Source organism: Halictus rubicundus, unplaced genomic scaffold (genome assembly GCF_050948215.1).
Source record: "Halictus rubicundus isolate RS-2024b unplaced genomic scaffold, iyHalRubi1_principal scaffold0025, whole genome shotgun sequence".
NCBI classification, from domain to species: domain Eukaryota; kingdom Metazoa; phylum Arthropoda; class Insecta; order Hymenoptera; family Halictidae; genus Halictus; species Halictus rubicundus.
The window spans coordinates 875,989-901,991 of NW_027488566.1; the positions used below are offsets into that span (position 1 = coordinate 875,989).

The following is a 26,003-nucleotide window of genomic DNA, read 5'->3' on the forward strand; positions in this document are numbered from 1 at the left end:
ATTATAGAGAACGAGGACAATTATCTTCCGGAGATATGCCAGAGAGACTGCACGCGAAGCATTGGGCTCATTTTCCAAAACACATTGACCCAACAGCATCAAAATTAAGACCGTCAAAACCTTGTAGAGTTTGCCAAAAAAATAAAAAACGTAGAGAAACAACGTGGGAGTATAAGAAATGCAAAGTTCCCTTACATCTATTACTATCCTTACGTTTCGAATTGTATCACACCATTGCAGATTATTAACTTTGTATTACTGATTTTTGTATAAATAAACTTTTTGTAGCACTTGCATCTACCACAATTATTGCATCAGGTTGTAATTACTTATCAAATATTCCACAAATATTTTTAATTTTAAGAAGGCGCCGCCGCTAATATTTATATTTGGCCCGATAATCGTACTACGGGCTATGCCCGTAGTTGTAGGTTAAGGGTTTAAACGCCACGCCGGTCCCTAGGGACCGGCGTTAGACTTTCCGCTCAGGCCCGGCCGGTCCGCGGGGACCGGCCGCGGAATTTAGGTTCATATTACACGACCGCGCGTGTCGGTTCTTACGCACTGATGTGAGACTAAATATTTTGCTTAGGCGACATCGGTTTTTGTTCAGTCTAGGCTTGAAAAAAGGCATATAATATTTTAAAAAGTTAATGTAGTTTATTAAAACAGGGTAAACAGAGGTTACCCGTTTTCTTATCATCTGGCAAGAAGTGGGGATTTTGGGAAAACTCAGGATGTGAATACAAAGAAGAGTTTATTGCAATTGGAAAAGGTCAGGCACTTTCCCAAGGCGAGGGTGAGGCTCCTCTCTAAGTGTAGAGGAAGGCCCTCGGTAGAAAACTCCGGTCCTCAAGCCGATATTTCGGCTCGTCCGTCAGCAGTGACGGCCGCGTCTGGGCCTGAACGGAACGGCAAGCAAATCGGGCTAGGCACGTAACGTGTTAAATAATGTTGCATATGCAGCTTGCGAAAGCAAAGCTTTTTCAAGGCCCACTCGCCTCGAATTTTAAGATTCGATGCGAGTAGTGCTGAAAGCTCGCAAGGAAAGGGTCCGACACAAGAAGCCGTCGGGCAGTGCGGCCAGAATTGTAAATCCCTGGGAACAGGAAGAACAATGGTAACCGGGGGCGCAAGTGGAGGGAGGAGTTTTAGTGGGTAAACCCTCGCTATCACATCGCCCCTCTGAAACGGGGGGCGATCGCTTGGGGAGTCCCACACTTTCTCGTGCGTAATAGCATTAAACCTCCCTCCACTCAAAATAACAAAAATAAAAAAGAAGCACCAAACAGCACTTTTCAATGCTCCAAACAGTACTTTTTAGTGCTAATTTTAAATTATATTGTATTATCCTAATTGTAAGAGTTTAAAAATAAATTCAATTTAAATAAAAAAATGAATACACATTAAAAATATTCCGTCATCCCTTTCCATATCCTTCTTTCAATCTCCTTCGAATCCACTTCCTCTCGCACGCCCACTCTTCGCGCTCTTCTCTCTCTCTCTCTCTCTCTCTCTCTCTCTCTCTCTCTCGCACACTCCTCGTGCTCTCTCTGTCTCGCACGCACACTCTTGCCGCTCTTCTCTCTCTCTTGCGCGCGCACACTCTTCGCCTTCCACAACACGGCGCTTTGTCTTTCACGGCACATTGTAGGGTTTACGCATCACTTTATCTTTATTACGCATCGAAACTTAAATAAAATACCTTTTTCCACCTTACAGGAAGATTTACTTCAATTTTTCTCGATATTTACTGTTAGAACAAGGTTACGTTCGTTCTTAATGCGACGGACCTGCCGTCTATAACGAAGGCTGATCGAAGCCAAAGTTTGGCTCCAATTGCGCATGGGATTTTACATGGAGACTTTGCATGTATTTTGCAATCCATCTGTTTCCGCATTTGACAAGGAATTTGTCGACAAATTTTGGTGACCAAATCATACCAAATGGGGACTAAATTCTGCTTCAAGCAGGGTTTGGTACCAAATGCATAAGTCTTTTGCTCGCAATGTGTGGAGCACACATTCCATTAAATTTGGTTGAGAGGGCATTTGGCTAACTGGGACTAATACATTTATTAAGTAATCATTCCACTTACTAATTTCAATCCTAAATCTAAAGTCAGAACTTTTGTTAAATGTGAAAAGTTGTTTCAATTTACTATGACTTGATTATGAGAAAAAAAATCTTATTTAGATTACCATGGGTAATGCTATAAACTAGATTAATTGTAGTACGTAGAGTTCTTGCATTCCTCCCATTTCTTCGATTATTTTCTTCATCTTCATTTGATAAATAAAGCGTTTTGTTAAATAAAGTTTATTACAAACTTAACAAATGCCCTGTCACCGGCCGACTTAACTTTAGGTGACTGTTTTACGGGATTCAGTGAATAGTAGCGGTGGATACAGTACAGCGCGATTGTTTGACTCGAATTCTTTATTTATGACTCGGATGCCGATTTTGCTGATTCTGCCGCTCTGCTCCGAGGCCCGCTTGCTCGTCACCTCGGTGGTGACGCGATTTTTTGGCCATGGGCCCGTTTTCGGGGGAAGAATCATCCCCATTCGTTGATTTGACTTGAGGGAGGAGGATCTTCTGAAACAGCCCTCACCGGTGGAGGAGGAAGTCACCACCTCAAGTCAATAAGGGAGAGTTTCCAAAATGCGCGATTTATGGGACCCCGGGGCAGCGCGACGAAGGCCTAAGTGGTCCGTTGAAGAAAACCAGAGACACGGAAATTCGAAACCGAACAAACCCGAGTATGCCTCGCGACGGCATAATGGTTCGTATGGCAAGTGCGGCAGAGGATTTACGACCCCTTGGCCGCCGCTTGTAGTTGGCCACAAGGCCCGCTGTGTCCGAATCCGGGACCCTCAAGTACCTCGCGGACGGTACACGGAGCGAGGGCCGCACGGATTGACTTATGGCCACTTTTCCAATGCCATGAGCTCGAACCCTCGAGTGCCTCGCGTGTGGCAACTCGAGAATTAGCATTCTTCGTGGTTAGTCGAAGGACGGACAAAAATCGGAAAAGGGCTTTTGTTACGCATGTGTTTTTAGGGCGAAAGAGCATGCTCCGTGCAGCTGTAACATCCTCGCTTGCGTTACGGCCGGAAATGCGAGGACTCACAGTACTTATGTCTGCAAGGAATCGAACAGTTTATTCAACACTCTCCAACTTTGGGTACACTAAATTTGCTCATTTTCCCTTAACCTGATACGTATACTTTTTAAATATTCCCATAAAACCTTTAAAATAATCTTTAAATTACTAAAGCTATTACTTAATGTTGAAAGTAGCTAATTCTGCTATTCTTCCTTAACTTAAACGTACTGTACTTGAGATATATTTGAGGTATACCTCAAGTGATTATAATCACTACATCATTAATATTAGTATTAGGATTACTGATGCTAAGAAGCTTACAAGCATCCATCAAAATCCTTAAGTCTTCGGCATTCAGGTAACTAAATATTTTTTCAGTACAGTCATGTGATAACTCAGAAAAGTTGTTAAAGAGAAGATGGAAAACTTTATTGCCTTGTTCAAGTAACTCTTTTCTTTCCATACCCTTTCTGAAATGACTTTCTATTATGCTAGCGTATATTGGAAATTTTGTTTTATAGTCGTCTGATTTTAAAACCAGCACTATATTTTCATTCCTCATATATGTATATTGCTAATGAGCTTGTACCTTTTGCTAAGATATCATAAAATGAGATATTAGCATTATTAAGGTCGTCCCACACAAGACAGGCAAAATGCCGAAGTTGTTTGGGCGGCCAGATTCAAGAACACGGATTAGAAATTTGCCGGCCGAAGAATAGTCTTCGTACTAGAAATCTTTCCCGACGTCGTTGGGGCCATAACTTTGAACGTCTTATTGCTTCCAGGTGGTCTTTCGAGAGCACGTCGACACGTTCCCTGCTGTGCATGGCACAAAAAAAATGTTTTTAGGGGCTCCACAGCTCCTTAGGTAAACTATCGGTATATCTCCTCTACAACATCATGGGGATAGGAATCGTCCCTGTCTCTTGGTGAAATAGCATCACACATTGTAACCGTGTCGGTTACATATACATATATCGCACGTATCGATCGGCGATACTGACCCAACCACCGTACCATACTACGTTGTTCGCGAGTCCGGAGATAGTGAGGGATCGCGAGATATCGCGATCCTTGTCGAGTTGCGCACGCATCGATCCCCACTCGATAACGATCGAAGGAGGTCGATGCGAGCCAGCGATCCAGCACTCTACGTCTGGAAGCGGTCCGAGAAACACGCGTTTAAGAATAGTGTCTGTTCGACGAAACACGGTACCCGTTCGAGGAGTCAAACCGACTCGGCAGAGCAAGGCAAACCGTCCTTCCTGCTCTCAACGCGTACGCGCCTCAAACCAAGGAGTCACGAGCACAAACCGCGCCGTGGCACTGTCGTAACATTTTATATAAAGCTCCGTGACTCTCGGACGTGACCGCGTAGTAGTCAAACGAAATTATACAATTTCCACTCGCGTAAAGATTGATCGGGAAATGTTTGATGATCCATTACGAAGTAAGGCGTTACTAGTGTTAGCGTAGTTCACTTGCAGCGAGCAAGTCGCGAGTACTAGGAGCGACGGCGAGTGGAAAGCGCCGTGTGTCCGCACGACACGAAAATTGGTAAAAATTAGAGAACTGCGTCGCGCAGAGATAGAAACGCGTCGCGAAGCGTGCGATAATCTCGTCGAACAGACACAGTAGATTCGCTTCGTCCTTCAAAATATAAATATTATTATAGGGTACGTATAAGTATCGTTTCAAAGATACGGTACGTACTATACGGGTCGAAGCGAGACAGTCAATCATCGCATGATCGCGGTGGTTCTTCCGAAACCTCAACAGAGCGTACTCTGAGGCTACGAAACGTACCAAAGAGAAAACTCCTGGGTTCCGAGGGACTGCCGAGGTTTTCTGTGAGTCTCGTCTGGATCGAGACTATTTCATTTCGCACAATCAGGGTTTTTCTGCCGTGACCTTAATCGAGGGTACTCCGAGGCCACGCACCGTGCCAGAGGGTACTCTTCTGGGTCCCGTGGAATTACCGAGGTTTGGTGTGGGTCTCGACCAGATTCGAGGCGATTGTACTTCGTACGATCGCGGCTACTCTGTCGTGACCTTATCAGAGCTTGCTCCGAGGCCACGTATCGTGCCGAAGGGTAGACTTCTGGGTCCCGTCGAGCGACCGAGGTTTAGTGCGAGTCTCCCCCGAATCGGTACAAAAGAGCATTGCACGATCCCGAGTATTCTGTCGTGACCTTTGTCCGAGATCACTCCCAGGCCACGTATCGTGCCAAAGGGTGAACTTATAGGTCCCGTGGAATAATCGAGGTTTAGTGCACGTCTCTACTGAATCGAGACGATCGGGCCTTGCACGATCGTGGACACTCTGCCGTGACCAATACCCGAGAACACTCCAAGGCCATGTATCATGCCAAAGGGTAGACTCGTGCGTTCCGTGGAGTGACCAAGGTTTAGTGTGCGTCTCCACCCAGGCCACTTGTACGAACGTCGTCCAGGTGCCTGGATGGTCTGACGGGTACGACGTCGTTCGATCGCGGATTTCGGGTCAGATAGGAGCGATCGGACTTGGCACGGTCACTGACACTCTGCCGCCGCCTTGCCCGAGATCGCTTGGAGGCCACGACTACGTGCCGAAGAGCAGAATCATTGGAAGCGTGGAGTGACGGCGATTTCGTGTTTGTCTCCATCCTGATCACTCGTACGATTATCCGGCCGAGTGTAGGGACGGTCAGACGGGTCACAAACTGCTTGTCGCGGGGCGCGATCCGCGCTGAGGGATTTTCCTAAACCGATTCCGAAAACCGGACGTAGAGTCGAGCGAGCGTTTTTCACGCGTTCGTAATACCTTGTTATGCGTCGCGAGCCGTCGGCACGGGAGGCTGACCCATTGTTCCACACGGTACTTTGAATCAACTGTACACAAACACACACAACGGATCCTATGAGAATATATCACCTTTTGTTACTTTATCTGGGCTTCGAATATCTCATTTAACTCGTCCATACCTCGCCGCTTTCCAGTGCCTGGAGGCACGAATCCATTCCAGCTCGCGAACGTGGAAGCTTCGAGAAATTAGGGTAGTAACCGGCCCTGCGAGACGGTTAGGGATAGTCTCGAGACGCGAAGTAGAGATACGGGTAACAGCGTATGCGAATAGAAAGAATAGGTAGGAAAGAACGGTTATAACATCCTTATATTATACATCAATTACACAATTTTTTTAAGGAAATACTCAAATTAGAAAGGGAATCATTCCATGTGAATTAAATAATTTTTTTGGGACCATGTTTCGAATTTGGATGAAATTGAAATATGTTGTAGTCCGAGAGAAAATGGGAGGGGGGGGGGGATTGAGCCATCATTTTGTAATCTTGGAAATTGTTTAAAGGATACAGACCATCAAAGTTTGCTATTTTGGATGAGTTTTACGAAAACTGCCTACACGACATATTTTATACCATAGTTATTATTAAAGATAAAAATATTTTCTTTTTTTAATCATCATCGCAAAAGACTGTTCTTTTTAAATAATTTATCATTTTATATTCGAATGTGATTTGTTAATGCAAAAATATTACTAATGTCTTTGTTTTGCAAATTTTACCATCGACTCAAGTGTTAAAAAATTTGAACAGATATGGCCACATTTTACGATTCTTCCTGTTTGAAATTCCGTTTTTTAATTCGGGGAGCCTCAAAATTATTTATCGAACTATTTATTATTTTGTGTCAATTAAGTTACTGGATATTATATTGAAGTGAGGGTCGACAGCGTCTGTCCTAAAATTAATATTTTCTCGTAGTGAAAAAAAGAGCACGGGGAAGGACATTTACATATTTTACCGAAACTGTTGTTAGGGTGTTGTGCATTCCGAGTGTACAGTAAAGGTTAATGCGATTCATAGTGCAACGAGACGTATGTGTCTCGTTGCGAGTCGTTCTGTACCTTAACCCGCACCAATCACCGGTGCGGGATAGCCGCGCGCCAATCCGCGGAATCCAGCCCGAGCGCGGACCAATCGCAGTGTGCCGAAGATTCGCGAATGAGCACACGAGGTCCGCGTTCGGGCTAGAAAGATCGCGACGGAACCAGCCGAAGCCGGAGTTCGTCTGGAGCAGCTCTCGGGTGAACACCCGGGCCCAGATCCTCTCGCAGCCGCGCCAACTCGTGCTAGCCGCGGTATACTATCGGGCGAATACGACGAGGCGCTGGAATCGGCAGAGTGTAAGTGGGTCTACGTCCCCTACGCGAAACCGAGACCGCGACCAGGATCCTGGGAGGCAGTCGATCACCGGCTTGCTCTTTTCAGAGCACCGAGGATACGACACTCCGGACCGTCATCCCTACCACCTGGACCTGTTCCCGCGTCCCGCTCTCCCCTCAGGGATCCCGCGTCGCGCTCCGCACGTTAGTCGTCGATCGGCCGCAGCAGCGTGTGGAGCTCGCCTCTCGGTATACTACCGGAGACGAGCGCCCTCGCCGGTTTCGGGCCGTAGGCATTAGGTTTACGTCTGTGCCTACGTGCTCGAGCCGCGGTCAGGCGGGGACGACGGGTGGGGGGTTCCGCGGATTCCTTACCCTCTCCTCTCCGCGCCCCGCGTGCCCAGCCACCAGGAAACAACCGATTCACTATCGTTCGCTGGGCCGCGGTGGATATACCATCTCGAGGATCGGGAGAGCTCGGGATCGCGCCGAGAGCGCCCGATTCAGGACCGCGTTAGCGAGCGCGGCTCGCCCGCGCTCCCCGCACACCGCGTTCTCTACACGCGTCGCGACCGTACCCGAACCGCGCCGAGGACGTCCGACGGCAGGCACCTTTCCAGCGAGCACGTCTCGCCCGCATCGCGTATTTCCCGCGTACACCGTCGAAACCGAAAACCGTGCCGGCGTCCCACGGTTACCGTAGGTTATTTTTCGCATAGGCTAAGTAGGATAATTAGAAATAAGCTACCCGCGTCAGACTCCACCGTTACGGTCCACTGATTGCCGGTCATTACACTGTTAATAGGCCAGGGGAGAGGCAACCGGCCATCACCAGCCCATCGCCGGACCGTCGGGAAATCCGGGCGGATAGCCCACGGACCGCTCCGCGTTTTGTCTCCACCGCTTATCTTTTTTCTGTCTTTCACCGTAGTTAACGTACCATAAAATAGTAAATTAGTTTGTTCTTTTCTCCAGTATTAATTAGTGTTTTATAATAGATTATTTTGTTTATTTTCTGGAATTGATTAGCGTTTCGTTTAAGAATAAATTAGTTTGTTTACCACCAACACAGCCTGCTTTAATAAACCATTCCCTTCTCCCTCCCCGACGAACCCTGGTCGCTGAGCGAATCCAGGGGAGGGACCGCGCGCCCCGCTCGCGCCTTCACGCAGGCGAGACGCAACCGTTACAATAGTACAAAAGAGATTGGTTTTTCGAAGCCTGCCGGTGAATATCGGTCGATCAGTCGGTGCACTTGCAATTAGCTACCTGCATCGTCGAACGCCGCGTCCTTCGCCGGTCTTACCTGTCCGCAATTTTTTAATTTTTGTCTTGCTATACGAAAAAATGTATATGGAAAACTCTATGGAGAATTCTTATCCATAATGACCTAAAAATTATTTATGTCCTACATTGTTCGAAATCGAGGGTTCCGAAAGGGAGTACCGTATTTTTATTTTCGTAGGCCTTTCCACTCGTCAAAGTATGGTACGGACGGCACGAATGGTATTAATAAACTGTTGTTTTGTTCTTTATCACGTTTAAATTCCTTAAAAGTTCTAGTTTCACACTCGACATCGATAGGAAAAACATCGGTGAAACAGCTTTTTAAATGTAAACAGCATTTAGGAGTCGGGAGAATTCGGGACCGCGCCGAGAGCGCCCGAACCAAACACCACACCAGCGAGCACGGCTCGCCCCGCGCTTCACGCGTACCGTATCGAGGAAAACTCCGGTTCCTCGCCGTGACACTCCGGACCACCGCGAACCGTACCGAGACAGGAGGTGCCGACGCCCCGCGAATAAATTAGGTTAAGTTCACTGCGTTCGTTCGATTCGCGTCCGGGGATACCGATGCCCCGCGTATCAGTTAGGCTAAGTTCGCGTCGTTATAATTGCATTCATTCTAGTTGTCCGTACCGGGCGTCCACGCTCACAATTCTGTTTTTCTTTTGTTCTCCTATACCCAGGCCGGTGGAGAAGCAGGTTGCCACCGCGAACCCGTCGCCGGACCGTCCGGGAACCCAGGCGACCGGAGTACATAAATAAAGTATTTTCGTTTCTTTCTCTATAAATTAGCGTTTCTTATTTAGTGACCTTATCCTCCCTCCCCAAAGAACCCTGGCCGCTGAGCCAATCCGGGGAGGGCTCGCACGCCTCGCAGCGCTTCCCGCACGAGGCGTGGACCGTTACAAAGTAGCCCATATACCAAAATTTGTGCTTTTTTCTATATCTACTTTCCCTTAATTTGACTCTATGGCTTGCTAAAACTCAGATATTGTAACTAATTTAAGTATAATATAACATTAACTTAGGTTATGTATAAATATTTCATAGTATTATTGAAAGTTTCAAACTTTTAACTCCACTTTCTGTATTGACGTCTTTTAAATTTTGATCTGGCTCCTTCAGCATTTTTAACAATTTACTCGCAACATTCTTATGTCCATTAGCTATAGCAACTTGCAATAATGTATTCCCTTGATTATTACGGGCGCTCGTTACAGCTAAAAATTCATCTTGCTTTACTACCCTTAACTTGTTGATAATTTCAACATTACCTTTTCTTGTATCTTCAAACAATTCTTCAACTAATTTCAGGAAGTCAGCAACTTTCTGATCTTTGGAAAGATTAATAGGTGTTTTGCCTTCTTTATTCTCAATGTTGTAAGTTGCACCATGTTTTAATAAAGATTTTACAACTTCTAAGAAGCCATTTTTAGCCGCAACATGAAGTGATGTAGTACCACCAGAAGTTGTTCTAGCATTAATAAAGTCAATTAATTTATCACGACTGATATGTTGTAACAGAACCTCAACAATTTCTCTGTAACCTTTGGCAGTAGCAGTGTGTAATGGTGTATTGCCTTTATTAGTAACTAGAGTGACAGCAGCTCCGTTTTTTAGTAAGATGTTCACAATACCCATCTGCCCATTGCTAACGGCATAATGTAATGGTGTTCTTCCATCAATAACTTTATCATTGGCATCAGCTCCATTTTTTAATAAACGCTGAACAGCTTGTATATTACCTTTACTAGCAGCAATGTTGATATCTTTTTGCAGATGCTGGAGAACCTCTGATGCTTTGCTACCCTCAAGCTTAAATCTAATATTAATTGATTCTATCTTTTTTAAAATATCTACAACACTCGGATGACTTGGTCCAAAAACAGCTTTTCTTTGATCAAAACTTTCTCTGTAGACTTTAAGTGCGCTGATCCATTTGCCTTGAGCAAAAAGTACATTTGCTATGTTGCATTGAGTATTCAAGGTTTCTGGGTGATTTTGTTGTAAAGCTTTTTTCTGGATATTTAAAACCTCTTGAAAAGCTTTCAAGGCTTCATGATATTTATTTTGACTGAAGAGTACCCCAGCAATGTTATGTAACGTTCTCAAAGTATCAGCATGATTAATACCTAAAATTATTTTCTTGTTTTCAAAAACCTCTTTATAGATTTTTAAGGACTCTTCGTATTTACCTTGGTTAGCTAGTACCATTGCTATATTATTTTTGACACTCACAGTGGCTAGATCATGTGTACCTAGTGTTTCTTTCCTCTTTTCAAAAACTGCCCTATTGATATTTAACGCTTCTTCATATTTTCCCTGTCTATCTAATACTAATGCCATGTGAAACTGAATATTTAAGGTATCTGAATGATTTGACCCTAATATTTCCTTTTGTCTCTGATAGACTTCTTGATAAATATTAAAAGCTTTTTCATCTTTCCCCTGTCTATGTAGCACTAAAGCGATTGTACTTCTTGTACTTAAAGTGTCCTTATCATTTAAACCCAGCATTTCTTTTTGTTTCTGAAAAATCTCTTCAATCATATTTAAAGCTTCTTGGTAAATTCCTTGCTTATATAGCACTTGGGCTATATATGTCTGAATATCTAAAGTACCAGGATTATCTGGTCCTAGTATTTCTTTTCTTCTTTCAAATGCGCTTCTGAAAATACTTAAGGCTCTTTGGTAATTGCCTTGATTCGAGAACACTATAGCTGCATCAATCTGAGCGGATACGCCACTTTGCGATATCTGCTTCAACTGCTCGACCTTTGAAAAGTTACTATGTACTGCAGCAAGTACTAACGTTTTGTTCTCTTTGTTACGAGCACTCATCACTGCTTTTACTGTATCAATGTCCTTTATCTTATTTAGGTCATTAATAACTTGAGCATTACCTTCTTTAACTTTTTTAAATGACTCACTAATTAATTTAAATAAGCTAGTTATATCTCTATCTACAGTGAAGTCTGATGGTGTTTTACCGCTGTCAGAAACAGCATTATATACTGCACCATGAGACAGTAAAGCTTTTACAATTTTTAAATGTGAGAACTTAGCAGCATAATGTATAGGAGTACATATCTTGCTACTAACCACATTGGGATTGGCTTTATTCTGTAATAAAATCTTGACAACTCCGTCATAGCCTTTCCATGCAGCATAATGTAATGACATTCCACTATCAGCATTTCTTGCATTAATAAATGCTCCTGCTCTAATGTCATTTTCAACCTCTGAAGAGCTATTACGTTTTACAGACTCAAATAATTTTTCAGTTGATGCTAATAAATTGATAACATCTTTGTTGTTAGTCATTTCTATAGGTCTTCTATAAAGTTTGTCAACAGCATTATAAATTGCGCAATTTTTTAATAAAACTTCAATAACGTCTTTATAACCAAATTTAGCAGCAATATGCATAGGGGTTAAGCCATTAGTATCTTTAGCATTAACGTCAGCACCTTGTGCTATCAAGTATTTTACAACTTCTAGCTGACCTATCATTGCAGCATAGTGCAGTACTGTTTGGTTAGCTGTACCAAGCTCATTAACACTTAACCCCTTGCTAAGGAAAAACTTTACAGTGTCTTTGTACCCTTCTCTGGCTGCAATATGTATAGGCTTTGATCCAGAGGCATTTTTAACATTAATATTAGCCCCTTCATCTACTAGACATTTTACCATTTCTAAATTACTTTCTTGTGAAGCAATGTGTAGTATCGTCCAATCATCGTTGCCTTTAGCGTTCATATCTACTTTTTTATATTGCAGTAAAATTTTCACCACTTGTAAATGACCATGTGCAACTGCTAATTCTAAAGGTGTTCTGCTCTTATTGTCCTTAACAGTAACTTTTGCTCCATTACTTAATACGACTTCAACAACATTAACATGGCCCTGTCCTGCAGCTATATGTAGTGGAGTACCTTCAAAATTTACAACGTTAACGTTAGCCCTGCTTGCTATCAAAATTTCAGCAACTTCTTCATGGCCTTCTTGCGCCGCAAGATATAATGGTGTTGTACTATCAATAGTTATAGCATCAACATTGGCTCCCCTTGCTATCAGAGCATTTACTATCTCCTTGTGGCCTCTTTTAGCAGCCAAATGTAATGGTGTAGCATCTTCAGGACCTTTCATATTAATACGGGCCTTGTTTTTTAGCAAAATCTCTATAATATCCCTATAACCATAGAGCACTGCTACTGCTAAAGGTTACCCACTTTCTGCATTAACACTAGCTCCATTTTCTATAAGAACTTCAACGATCTCCTTGTGGTTATGCTTAATAGCAGATAGCAATGCTGTTAGGTTGTTACTCTTAACATTAACATTGGCTCTATTTGCTACAAGAATCCCAACGATTTCCTTATGACCTCCTTCCACAGCTACATGTAATGGTGTACTACCTGCAACATCTTCCACATTAACTTTGGCTTCATTTTTTATTAAAAGGTTCACAATATCTTTGTGACCCCCTACAATAGCCGCATGTAAAGGTGTAATACCATAATTAGCACTAGTATTGACTTCAGCTTTACTTTTAATTAGAAAAGCAATAGCGTCTTTATGTCCACTTAGAGCAGCTACATGCAATGGCGTCATGCCATCATTAGATCTAGCATCAACTTCAGCTTTATTTTTTATTAGAAAAGCAATAGCGTCTTTATGTCCACTTAGAGCAGCTACATGCAATGGCGTCATGCCATCATTAGATCTAGCATCAACTTCAGCTTTATTTTTTATTAGAAAAGCAATAGCGTCTTTATGTCCACTTAGAGCAGCTACATGCAATGGCGTCATGCCATCATTAGATCTAGCATCAACTTCAGCTTTATTTTTTATTAGAAGATCAATAATATCTTTGCTACCATTCATTGCAGCTGCATGTAGTGGTGTACTACCCTTAATGTCTTGAGCTCTAACTTCAGCTTTATTTCTTATTAGGAGTTCAATAATATCTTTGTGACCTTTCCGAACAGCTACATGTAATGGTGTTAGATTATTATTGGCTTTATCATTGATTTCTACTCCATTTTTTATTAAAAGCTCAGCAACTGCCTTATGACCACTCTCTGCTGCATAGTGTAATGGTGTAGCATCATTTTTATCTTTAGCGCGAATGTTAACACCATGCTCAAGAAGAGCAACAACTATTTTTAAGTAGCCACTCGGCACTGCAAAATGTAGTGGGGTTATACCTTCCACAGTGGCAATATTAGCATTTGCCTTATTTGTCAGTAAAGACTTAACAATTTTCTCATGTCCATCTTTTGCTGCGTAGTGCAAAGGTGTGTTATTATAGGTTTTGTCAACAACATTAACATTAGCTGCATGCTTCAATAAAATATTAGCTATCTTTTCATGACCGTTTTCTATTGCATAGTGTAATGGTGTACAACCATCTATAACTCTGGAGTTAACATCGGCTCCTTTGAGAATTAAAGCATTCACTACTTCTAGGTGGCCATTTAGTGCTGCTGTATGTAATGGCATTCCCTCCTTATCGTTTCTTGCATTAACATTTGCCCCATTTTTCAGTAAAAAATTCACTAGCCCTAGATAACCACTTTCTGCAGCTATATGTAGTGACGTAAAGCCACCCATAGTCTCGTTGATGTCAACATTCGCTTCTTTTTCCAGCATAATCTTAGCAACATCAATGTGATTGTTTTTTATTGCATAGTGTAAAGGTGAATAACCAGCTATATCTTTGGTATTAGTATTAGCATTATTTTTTAGTAGAATTTCAACAGCATCTTTGTGACCGTTTTCAGCTGCAATATGTAGTGATGTTTTTCCACTATTATCTAGATCATCAACATATACACCTGTTTCTCCTATAAAAAATTCCACAATATTTTTCCTTCCATGTGCAGCAGCAATATGAAGTGGACTTTGACCATGTACATCTTTAATATTGACACCTAACTTTTGATCAATGATAAATTTTATAACCACGAGACCAGGTCCATGAACAGCAAAATGTAATGTGGTCGATGAGTTAATACTTCTAGCATTGATATCTGCTCCTTTTCTGAGATAACTCTTTAAGTCTTCAAGATTTCCTTCTTCCAACGCAGCAAACATTTCTTCCTGATTAGTAATAGTGATAAGGTTTTGATCGTATTTATCTTTCAACTTGGAAGGATCATCTCTTACCGACTTGCCAATTTTTCTCTTATTTTTTATTACATTTTCTGAAATAAGTTTTTTAGCGTTCAAGATAACTGCTATCAAGGGATCAGATAACAATACATCAACTAAGGTATTATCGTGTGCTAAGTGATTACGCAAACATTTTCCAGTTAATAATGGAGTGTTATCATCTAAAAAAAGTAGATTGTTTTCTAGATGCTTCTCTGATCTACCTAAGATTGACATTATATCCAGAACAAGCATTTCTACTACTGCTTGGAACTTTTTATTCCTCTTGTAGGAAGGGAGCTTTTCAATTAACTTGCCACTTAATGCGTTATTCCTCAAAATACTTTTCAGTTCAGATAACTTCAGTTCAAGCTGGTTATTATATTTTTCTTCTGTTATATTATAAGCTTTCCTTTGTTTATATATAGGAATAAACGAACCTTTCTCATTTAACTTGTCTCTTAGTTCCTCAATCCATTTAAGGTCACCTGTTCCAAGTTCAGCAATGTAAAAAATCTCACAAGTCAATCTATTTACTTTACCAAGGTTGTCATCCTGTATTCTTGACCTAGCACTATGAAAAATTTTCATTGATATAGTTTGGCAATTTCTTTAAGATTGTGAGACTCTATTTGGGAACGAATATTCTCTAGTGTTTTATTAGCAAAGAATTTCATTCCCCTAATAACATTATGGTCAATATTATTGTCGTTCAAACCAACACCTAAGATCTTTAATGATATAAACCCCGTAACATAATCAGTTCCGATATTTTTTGATTTAGTTTTTGCAAAATTGATTATGTCATCAATTTTATTAAACAGCTCCTTTTCATAATATGTCTTGTCAGTTATATTATTGCTTAATTCTTTAATGAGTTTTTCAAGCTTATCATGTTCCATCAGTTTAAAACTCTCTGTAATCGTTTCATCTAATTCAACGTTACTAAATATTCCAACAACTTCTTTTACCTCATCTAAGCTTTCACTACTGGTAATTTTTTTTAGCAATACTCTGATCATTTTAATCTTGTTGTTGTAAAGAATGTCAGAAATTACATTATCGATTCTTTTAATATCATTTTGAACACCAATAAAAAAGCTAACATCTGTATTTTCCTCAATCTCTGTTCTCTTAGAGAGCGAGTAAGCATGTGATAGTGAATTACGTAAATCTATAATGACTTCTCTTGTGTTGCTTGGTAATGATAGTAGAAGAAGCTCGCTTGTAGTGCTAGATAACTTAGGAGATTCTAGAGTGTTTTTTAAATATTCACCAATAACTTGTAAAACCCTTGTAATAATTAACTGTCCTTCCCTTTGTTTAGGATCAGCTGATAACGCCAACTTTATATAATCACTTATTTTCTCTAAAGAATGAATATCCCTCATTTGTTGATAATCGCTATACAACTCTCCAAATTGAGGATAATTGCTAACGACCTCTGCAACAACACTCTCACGCTTTAACTTTGGTAGATCAGCAAATTTACCAATGTGCACACCTTCTATAGTATCTTTTTCTTCTTTAAGTTCCTTTGCAAAATTTTCTAAGTGGTTTAGTATTTTACTTTTATTCAATGTGGCATTATAGAATAGATTAATTTCCTGTTGTAACGCGACGGGGAAACAATAAAGCGTCAAGACCCCTCGTCACCCCCCCCCACCCCCGATGTAATAGAAGAATTGCGCCGAGGCAGCGTGGCCGGCGGTTCAAGGGGAACCGCGGGGTCTGGAACCTTCTAGACCCCTAGTAACGCGTTATTGATAAAGATAGCAACGAGTCCATATAAATATCGGTAGATTACCGCGGAGTAGCCACTCTTGCTGCATCTGTAGGAGAGGACGAGGTAAGACCACGGCCGCCTACAGGATGGGAGAGTACGAAGCAATGCTATCGGACGCCCAGCAGCAGGGCTGCACCTGTGGGAGAGGACGAGTCAGACCACGGCCGCCCACAGGACGGGAGAGTACGAAGCAATGCTATCGGACGTCCAGCAGCCCAGGAGAGGACAGGGGTTGCACCTGGACGCCTCTCTGGATACATGGGAGAGGACGGCCATGAAGGCCGGCCGCCCGCCGAGAGGAAAGAACAGGGTAGCTTCCTGGCCGCCTGAGAGTAGGGACGCCTGGTTCCTCTGTACGTTTCGGAGAGGACGGCCATGAAGGCCGGCCGCCGATCGGACATGAGAAAACAGGCGAAACCGCGTCGTCGTCGTATTCCCAGAGGGAGAGTACGGTTGAAATAAACCGGACGCCCGATGGTGGTATCGCGTATTATATAAAATCTTTTCCTAAATTAATCGTTGCTAGCTTTGTCTCTCACTCTTTAGAAAGAATCTATTTTATAACAAAACCTATCTCCTCATCCTTTGTACTAACGTGTTTGGAAAATATATCCTATGTCTCCAGATATTCCGACTCCTGTCATTCCGCAACCACCGCAATCCTTTACGTTACAAAATGTTGTCGCCCAACGTGCAGGCCGAGGCTCACGACCAGAACTCCGACTCCACCTCCAATCCTGACCTGAGTCCCAGTCCAACGGTCCAGTTTCCTCGAGCCAGTTCTCACAACTCCTCGGATCGTTACACGATAAGACACCTAGTTGTCAAAGAAGCTTTACGAGATGCAGGGAACGCTTCGACGGCTCTCATGACTACATGAGAGTCAGTGCGTTCATCGCCGCTGTATCGATATTTAAAGATATCGAAAATATTAGCGATGAAAACGCATTAAAAGGACTTCCACTGCTCTTCGAGGGACATGCAGCTGTCTGGTGGCGGGGTGTACGAGCATCCGTCTCATCATGGAAAGAAGCATTGGAGACAATAAAATCGACCTTCGCACCTCGACGTCCCGCGTATCAGGTGTACACGGAGTTGTTCCGGACTACACAGGATTCAAATACCCCGACGGATCTTTTTATTAGTCGGAAACGGGCCCAGTTGGCAGAATTACCAAACCCGCACCCGGAGACGGTCCAGATCGATATGATATACGGTCTCCTTCGTCTTCCGCTCCGGAAAAAGATTCCCCGGGAATCGGTGAAAACATTCACCGAGTTGATCAAGCGTGCCCGAGATGTAGAAGACCTCGAGAAGGAGGATCAAGGTAAAACCCATCACCGTCGGACGGGCGGAATATTCGTCGAACCATATCCCAGGGATCACCGCCGCTGCAATATTTGCCGCCGTCCAGGACACACCACCACTGAATGTCGTTTCCGAAAGAACAACATATCAGGACCGAAACCGACGACCGTCGCAACAATGTTACAGCCGAGACTCTCACAGCCCCAGGGAAGTCGCACTCCGTTGCAATGCTACGGATGCGGAAAACCGGGAGTTGTACGCAGCAAATGCCCGGACTGCTCGAAGACGACCACACCACCTACTTCCGCAGCATTTTGCACGGTAAATGCATCAATGCAACCACGACAGCGACCAGCGGTCGACGTCACCATCGCCGGAGAAAAGGGACAGGCCTTCTTCGATACGGGAGCGAAGTGCAGCGTGGCAAGCCAAAACCTATACTTCCTGCTGATGAAAAAGGGACACGTTTTCGAGGAACGGAGAATGGAAGTCGCGTTGGCAGACGGAAATCCGCGCATACAGAGTGTTAAAGCCGCTCGGATGGAAGTAGAGCTTCGTGGTCGCCGCCTTTGGACCACCTTCGTCGTCTTGCCGGAAGGAAGGGACAACCGAACCTTACTGGGCGTCGACTTCATCGAAGACGCTGGAGTTGTGTTGAACGTTCCGCAGCGAATATGGCACTTCGTAGACGCACCGAAACAACTACACGATTTCCAGGGAGAAGTTCCGGTCGGGAATGCACCTTTCGGCAAGGGGGAGACAGGGACCCCTCTATCATCTTTAAAAGCAGATCTAGTTCGTGAGATGCAGGAGTTCGCGGAACCGCCACCAGAATGTTTGAGCCCGATCCGTGAAGACGCGAAGGGAGTCAGTGCATTCCTACGCGAGGAAACCGAGGTGGATGAGCCAGTGTCGAACAACCATTGGCCAAATATCGACTCATTATTTGAACGATGCATTCGAACATTTGAAACAAGGATGGACATCTCGACCGTTGACATTGGAGAAATTAGGGAGGACGAGGCGGTAAGTACCTCTCCAGATGAAAAACAAGAACTCCACAAATTATTGCAAGAACACGCCGACTTATTTCAAACAGAAGCACCACCGACAGCGGAAGCTGTCCATCGAATAGACACCGGGGACCACGCTCCAATCGCTGTGCCACCGTACCGCATACCACCTGCGAAGAGGGAATTGCTGCGCACAGAAATAGAGAAAATGATTAAAGCAGAAATCATCGAGGAATGCGAATCACCATGGGCCGCACCCGTAGTTCTGGTGCCGAAAAGGGACGGCAGTATTCGGGTTTGCGTGGATTATCGCAAGCTCAACGCTGTTACCGTTACGGATTCGTATCCTTTGCCGCGGATCGACGACCTGCTCCATTCGGCTAAGAGAACGGGATTCATGTCTGCGCTGGACCTACAATCAGGTTATTGGCAGATTGGTGTACGAAACGAAGACCAAGACAAGACTGCTTTCACAACGCCTTTCGGAATTTTCCGGTTCAAACGGATGCCGTTTGGATTGAAGAACGCACCGGCTACCTTTCAACGCCTTATGGATCGGATGAGAGCTGGATTGGGAGGCCGAAATATTCTCGTTTATCTGGACGATATACTGGTACTCTCCACCGATTTCAAGGAACACCTCGAGGACTTGAGAGCAGTTTTCAACAGGCTTCGACAATTTGGTCTCCGAATAAATCGACAGAAATGTCGTCTCGGATGCCCAAAACTCAAATACCTTGGACATGTATTAACAGCGGAAGGCATACATCCCGATTCGGAAAAGGTCAAGGCGATTCAATGTATGGCTACACCGGCGAACTTGAAACAACTTATTTCGTTTTTGCAAACTTGTTCATGGTATAGGCGATTTGTACCAAATTTCGCCACAGTTGCCCAACCTTTGACACAGCTAACAAAGAAAAAGGCAACCTGGGAGTGGACGACGAGCCAACAACAAGCCTTCGAGCACCTGAAAGGAGCCCTTACGAGCCCGCCAATCCTGCGATATGCCGACGAGAACCAGCCCTTCATCATACGCACCGATGCCAGCGCCTACGCCATAGGAGCGGTCCTGTTACAGGGCGAGAAGGAAACGGAACATCCCATTGAATATGCCAGCAGATTACTGACGTCGGCGGAACGCAACTATTCAACCACAGAAAGAGAGGCACTAGCAGTAGTCTGGGCCGTCGACAAATTCCGAGGTTACATCGAAGGAACTTCTGTCACTATTGCCACGGACCATCAACCCCTGAAATGGCTGATGTCTTTGCGTTCTCCCAGCGGTCGTCTCGCCCGATGGGCATTGTTACTTCAACCATATTGTCCTAATATACAATATATTCCAGGTCGATGCAATGTTGTTGCCGATATGTTATCTAGACTACCAAGCGAGCCATGGAACGAAGAAAACAGAGCAGAGGTCGCAGAGATTTCCGTTGACGTACCGGCACGAGGACCAGCAGTAACCCGAGAGGAACAATTAAAAGACGAGGCCCTGAAGACTATAATCGAAGCACTAGAATCGACTACGCGAGACGACGAAATGATCAAGTGGTCCATGAAGGGATATCTGGTCAACAACGGAGTACTCTATCGACACGCTCCAAATGTGGACATGGAAGAAGCACAGCTGGTTGTACCTTCGCACGAAAGAAAGGAAATTCTTCGAGCGTACCACGACGATGCCACTGCGGGTCATTATGGAGCACAACGTACGCTACACCGAATAATCAGCCGATACTTTTGGCCAGGAATAAGCCGGGAAATCCCAGACTACGTCCAAGCCTGCGTGGAGTGCCAGAGGTATAAAGCGAATAACTTAAAACCAGCCGGTTTGTTACAGACGCCCGTTATGCAGCAAAGATTCGAAGTGCTCGCCATGGACCTCTTTGGGCCTTTGCCGTCCACAACGAACGAGAATCGATGGATTTTCATCGTAGAAGATACAGCCTCACGATGGGTAGAACTGTTTCCATTGCAGCAGGCCACGGCGGAAGCCTGTGCAGAGGTCCTCATCAACGAAGTTATGCTTCGGTTTGGGATGCCACGACGAATAATCAGCGATAATGGCACTCAATTCGTCAGCGGGGTCATGCAGCAGGTAGCCCATTGTTTTGGGCTGCATCAGGCTTTCACCCCAGTCTATCATCCCGAGGCCAATCCGGTGGAACGGAAGAACCGTGATCTGAAGGCGCAGCTTGGAATCTACGTCGGTAGGGATCACGCTACGTGGGACGAGAGGCTGCCAACCATCCGATTCGCAATGAACTCGGCCAGATGCGTGACGACCGGGTACTCAGCAGCCTACCTTACTTTCGGGAGAGAGTTGAGGACTCCCGATGACGCAAATCGGGACTTGAGGGCCATCATCCAAGCAGAAAATTTCCTGCCGGAAATTACTCCAAAGCTGCTGACGCTGGCAGACACGATGCAGGTGGCCCAGCAGAACCAAGAACGACAGCAGGAGCAGAGGAAGGAGTATGCCGACCAACGACGCCGGCCCAACCCTGGATACGAGAGAGGAGACCTGGTGTGGGTAACCACTCACACCCTCAGCAGGCGAGAGCGGAACTACACATCAAAGTTTGCACCAAAGAGGGATGGACCATACGTGGTGAAGCGCCGCGTGGGTTCCAACAGCTACGAGATCGAGACCCGTGATGACCAGCCTGTATGCGTAGGGGTGTACCACACCTCGGCGCTAAGGCCTTACAACGGGGCACGAGCAGAACCACCAGAGCCAGTAACATCCATCCGCAAACGGGGACGACCTCGTAAGCAGCGTGAGGGCCCATCAATGGAGCACCCAAGGAAGCAAACGAGGCGCAGATGAAGGAATTCCTGGACTACTTGTCGGGACGCCGTCGTGTCCAGAGGGGGAGTCTGTAACGCGACGGGGAAACAATAAAGCGTCAAGACCCCTCGTCACCCCCCCCCCCCCGATGTAATAGAAGAATTGCGCCGAGGCAGCGTGGCCGGCGGTTCAAGGGGAACCGCGGGGTCTGGAACCTTCTAGACCCCTAGTAACGCGTTATTGATAAAGATAGCAACGAGTCCATATAAATATCGGTAGATTACCGCGGAGTAGCCACTCTTGCTGCACCTGTAGGAGAGGACGAGGTAAGACCACGGCCGCCTACAGGATGGGAGAGTACGAAGCAATGCTATCGGACGCCCAGCAGCAGGGCTGCACCTGTGGGAGAGGACGAGTCAGACCACGGCCGCCCACAGGACGGGAGAGTACGAAGCAATGCTATCGGACGCCCAGCAGCCCAGGAGAGGACAGGGGTTGCACCTGGACGCCTCTCTGGATACATGGGAGAGGACGGCCATGAAGGCCGGCCGCCCGCCGAGAGGAAAGAACAGGGTAGCTTCCTGGCCGCCTGAGAGTAGGGACGCCTGGTTCCTCTGTACGTTTCGGAGAGGACGGCCATGAAGGCCGGCCGCCGATCGGACATGAGAAAACAGGCGAAACCGCGTCGTCGTCGTATTCCCAGAGGGAGAGTACGGTTGAAATAAACCGGACGCCCGATGGTGGTATCGCGTATTATATAAAATCTTTTCCTAAATTAATCGTTGCTAGCTTTGTCTCTCACTCTTTAGAAAGAATCTATTTTATAACAAAACCTATCTCCTCATCCTTTGTACTAACGTGTTTGGAAAATATATCCTATGTCTCCAGATATTCCGACTCCTGTCATTCCGCAACCACCGCAATCCTTTACGTTACACTGTCGTTTTATGTGAGAAGAAACAAAACTGATCAAACAAAATTCCATTTCTTCCCAAGGCAGTCTATTGTAGGTTGATTTCAACTGCCGTTTTAATATATGAATATTTTGTGCAATAAATTTTGCTATGAATAAAAACTTTTCATCTACTTTCTCTGTGTTTGAGTACTCTGCCTTTAACAAGCTAATATTTTGAAGTACTAACTCAATCCGCTCTCTTATGTTATTAAGATGACTCTTCACATTCTGATCTTGTCCAGAAGTACTAGAGAAGAAACGGAGGTTTATTAACTTATTTTCAACAAAAATTTCTATAGCTTCTGACAATGGTACATTCTTTAGTTTTAATTCCTCATAAGCTTGTGAAAGAATTTCATCTAATTCCCTGAAATGAACAGCAAAATAATTGCCTGGCCATTTATTAATGAGTGTATCAAGAAGTTCAACATTGCCTGAACGTATAGCATAATAAAATGCATTATGGCATGTTTCATCCTCATCATCTGGTAATATAGTAGTTGCTCTGATGCCAATAGATAAATTACTTAGAATTTGACTATTACTGCCAAGTAGGTACTCTAAAATCATTACCTTATTATGTTTACAAGCTAAGATAACTAAGTTAGTACTCTTAACAGGGTTGTTAGGATTATCATAATAATCTCTCAAAGTTACTTGATCTTCTGCATCACTTATGTAATCAATGAAGTTGCTTAATTTTGTTAAGCTATCGACATTACCATCTGATATCGCCTCTTCGAGTTCAGTTAAAACCAGGAGATAAAGTTCTTCAGCTTTTGCCTTTATGCAGTAGAGCTTTTTATATTCTCTAATAAAATCCTCTTTTGATGTGTAAGAACGTGATAGAAACTGTTTATCTTCTTGATAAAAACTGGCTTGTTGTTTAGATACATGCATAAACCCACTCTGGAATAATTAAAAAAAAAATTAAAATACCATCTTTTGTTAATGAAATATTTTCGAGAGAAACATTTACTAGTCGTGCAATTTCAGGACGAAAAACCCTAACAACATTTGGTTTTGGGTGTGGAAAATGTGTTGGTTGTTTAAATTTTTAGTAACACCTACTAATAATAACTTGTTTGAAAACAACAAAGAGAAGTGATTATCAACTTACATAAAAAAGTACTAAATTTAGTGTTTTAAGCATTATAGCAATCTGTCATGTATCACCTCTCTGGAACCATCCGACTAATTGTTGTCCATAAAAAACCCTAGTACTAATAAAAAATGTATTTATTCTAATCTTACACGTTTGGTATTGTTACTTATAGAAGTTTCATAAAGTCTTGTACCCGGTTCTACGAGATTATTTAAGGAACTTAAAGATTGAAAAGTACGTTTATTGGAATCTTCAAACGCTACTATAAAGTTTAACAAGTTGTCATTAGATAGATATTCAGTTGTATTATATGTAGAATCATGATACAGAATAATTTTTTTTTTTCTTTGACATCTTGATCTGCCATATCTAATTTAGTATAAAATTGTATCTTACTTAACTTATTTAATAAATCTGCTCTATCTAAAAAAGGTTTTACCTTATCTAATATGATATCATTATATATACGATAGCGTACGGAATAATCAATTTTTGCTAGTCTTACAGATAATTGATTACTATATAGTACATGTATGTTGAGGTTATTTGTAACAAATTCATATACATATATAGTGGAAGCCTATCTTTTATTTCATCTGTTTTCATTTGATAACTTGATAATTTACTGTAATTACTGCATCCTTTATAAGGAGAAAAATCAATAATTTTTCCGTAATCCTTATTTAAATTCCTTATTAAAGTAAATTTAATCAACAATTTAGCACATGCCAGATCACTTACAGCGTTATCTAAAGATATGGAACAATTATCATAAAGCCGGCGTTCACGATTTCTTATGTTCAGCTCCATATTCTAATAATTCTTTAACTAATCCCAGATTTTTACAACTTTTTTTACAGCATGGTTCAGTGCAGCATTGCCTTTACTGTTTGTTGCATTTACACACTAATATATATACTATGTTTTCGAACCGGGCCGTCTTTCCTGGAACAGAACCGGGCCACCGACGAGATATATATATGTAAAGACTGCCAGCCTTACGGGAGAATGTGTCGCTCGAAAAACACGTGTGGGGATTTAAGGGGGCCGGCAGGAATTTGACCTTGACTGTCACGCCAATTCTCGAACGGTCCTCGAACGGTCAGTAGGGAAAACTCATTGTGGAATGGTTAAAAGTTTTTTTGTGGAACTACGTCGCGTCTACGAGATATCGGTAAAAAAGAATATATGCAATGCCGACTTGAGTAGTAACAGAAGAGAGAAACGAAAATTGAGAGAGAAAGCTTGCGACTAGACATGGTTGCCACATATCATCGTTCGCCTCACTGTTGCCATGTCGTCAAACCCGTAAATGTACAAGCGTTTCGTGAAACTGATTCCTGCCTCATGAGCCCAATTCAGCCGACCAACACATGCTAACATATACATTGCCACGGGCGCGTAGATATACGCAGGACTTGTTGTCACATTACCTCTGCAGTTTTTCGCTAATATCTCTGAAATGAAACTCGAATGGCGGTCAGTGTATGCAAAAGCTAAGGAAATCATTTGATTTATATTAAATTGAATCAGTTTATTCTTAACATTATAATAATTTTATACAAATTACCAGGACTTCTTGAAAATGAGCCGGAATTTACTTCCTGTCAGAAAGAAAATTATATTCAAATCTCATTTAAATGAAATTTAAAGCAACTCTTTTTATGCCACGAAGCGCATAAATGTAATAATATATTTATATTATTATATATATGTATATATATATATATATATATGTCTCATATTACGATATTATAAATTGTATATATATATAAATGTATATATCTTCTATGTCATGCCGTATTTGTTCTAGACTACAAGAATTGGTGTGGCGCGACGGTAGCGTGCCAAGCTTTCACCCCGACGACCAGGGTTCAAATCCTGCCTACTAACGCATTTTTTAAAAATTTTATTATGTTTTATCATTATGTATTTATATTTTCATTCGATTAACACGCATAAAATTGCATTCTGAATTATAAATAGCATGTATTTATTTACTAACAACAGGATTATTTACTATTATTATATATTATTATTTATATAATAATTATATATTAAATTTTATAAATTTCCTGTGATTTTCCGGATTTCGAACAAGTTACTATTACGTTTGTGTGATGTGACATAAGTTCATCTACCTTTTCCTGAACAAATGCGGTCTTTTCTCCCTTATATGATATTATCCTTTCGAACGTTGACTGATACTGACATCCTGTCTGATCCGCAATTAGAATTGCGAGGTGATATTTTTTACTACTTTCCGATAATTTTCGGTGGCCTGCTATATTTTATACCGCGCTTCTTCATTATGGACTTCA

At 43.0% G+C, this 26,003-nt stretch overlaps 2 protein-coding genes across 2 annotated transcripts in view; both read right to left on the bottom strand.

The window, feature by feature from the left end:
* LOC143363140 (uncharacterized) overlaps positions 1 to 26,003 on the bottom strand; it is a 458,910-nt gene that overhangs the window by 170,881 nt on the left and 262,026 nt on the right. The gene's annotated exons all lie outside the window — the stretch shown is intronic.
* Positions 11,879 to 24,584, bottom strand: LOC143363152 (uncharacterized). Its single transcript, XM_076803751.1, has 5 exons — positions 24,424 to 24,584; positions 23,300 to 23,486; positions 12,832 to 14,771; positions 11,959 to 12,783; positions 11,879 to 11,899 (listed from the first exon to the last, which is right to left on the bottom strand). The coding sequence occupies exons 1-5, from the start codon at positions 24,490 to 24,492 to the stop codon at positions 11,879 to 11,881; spliced, it is 3,042 nt and encodes a 1,013-aa protein (XP_076659866.1). The 5' UTR covers positions 24,493 to 24,584.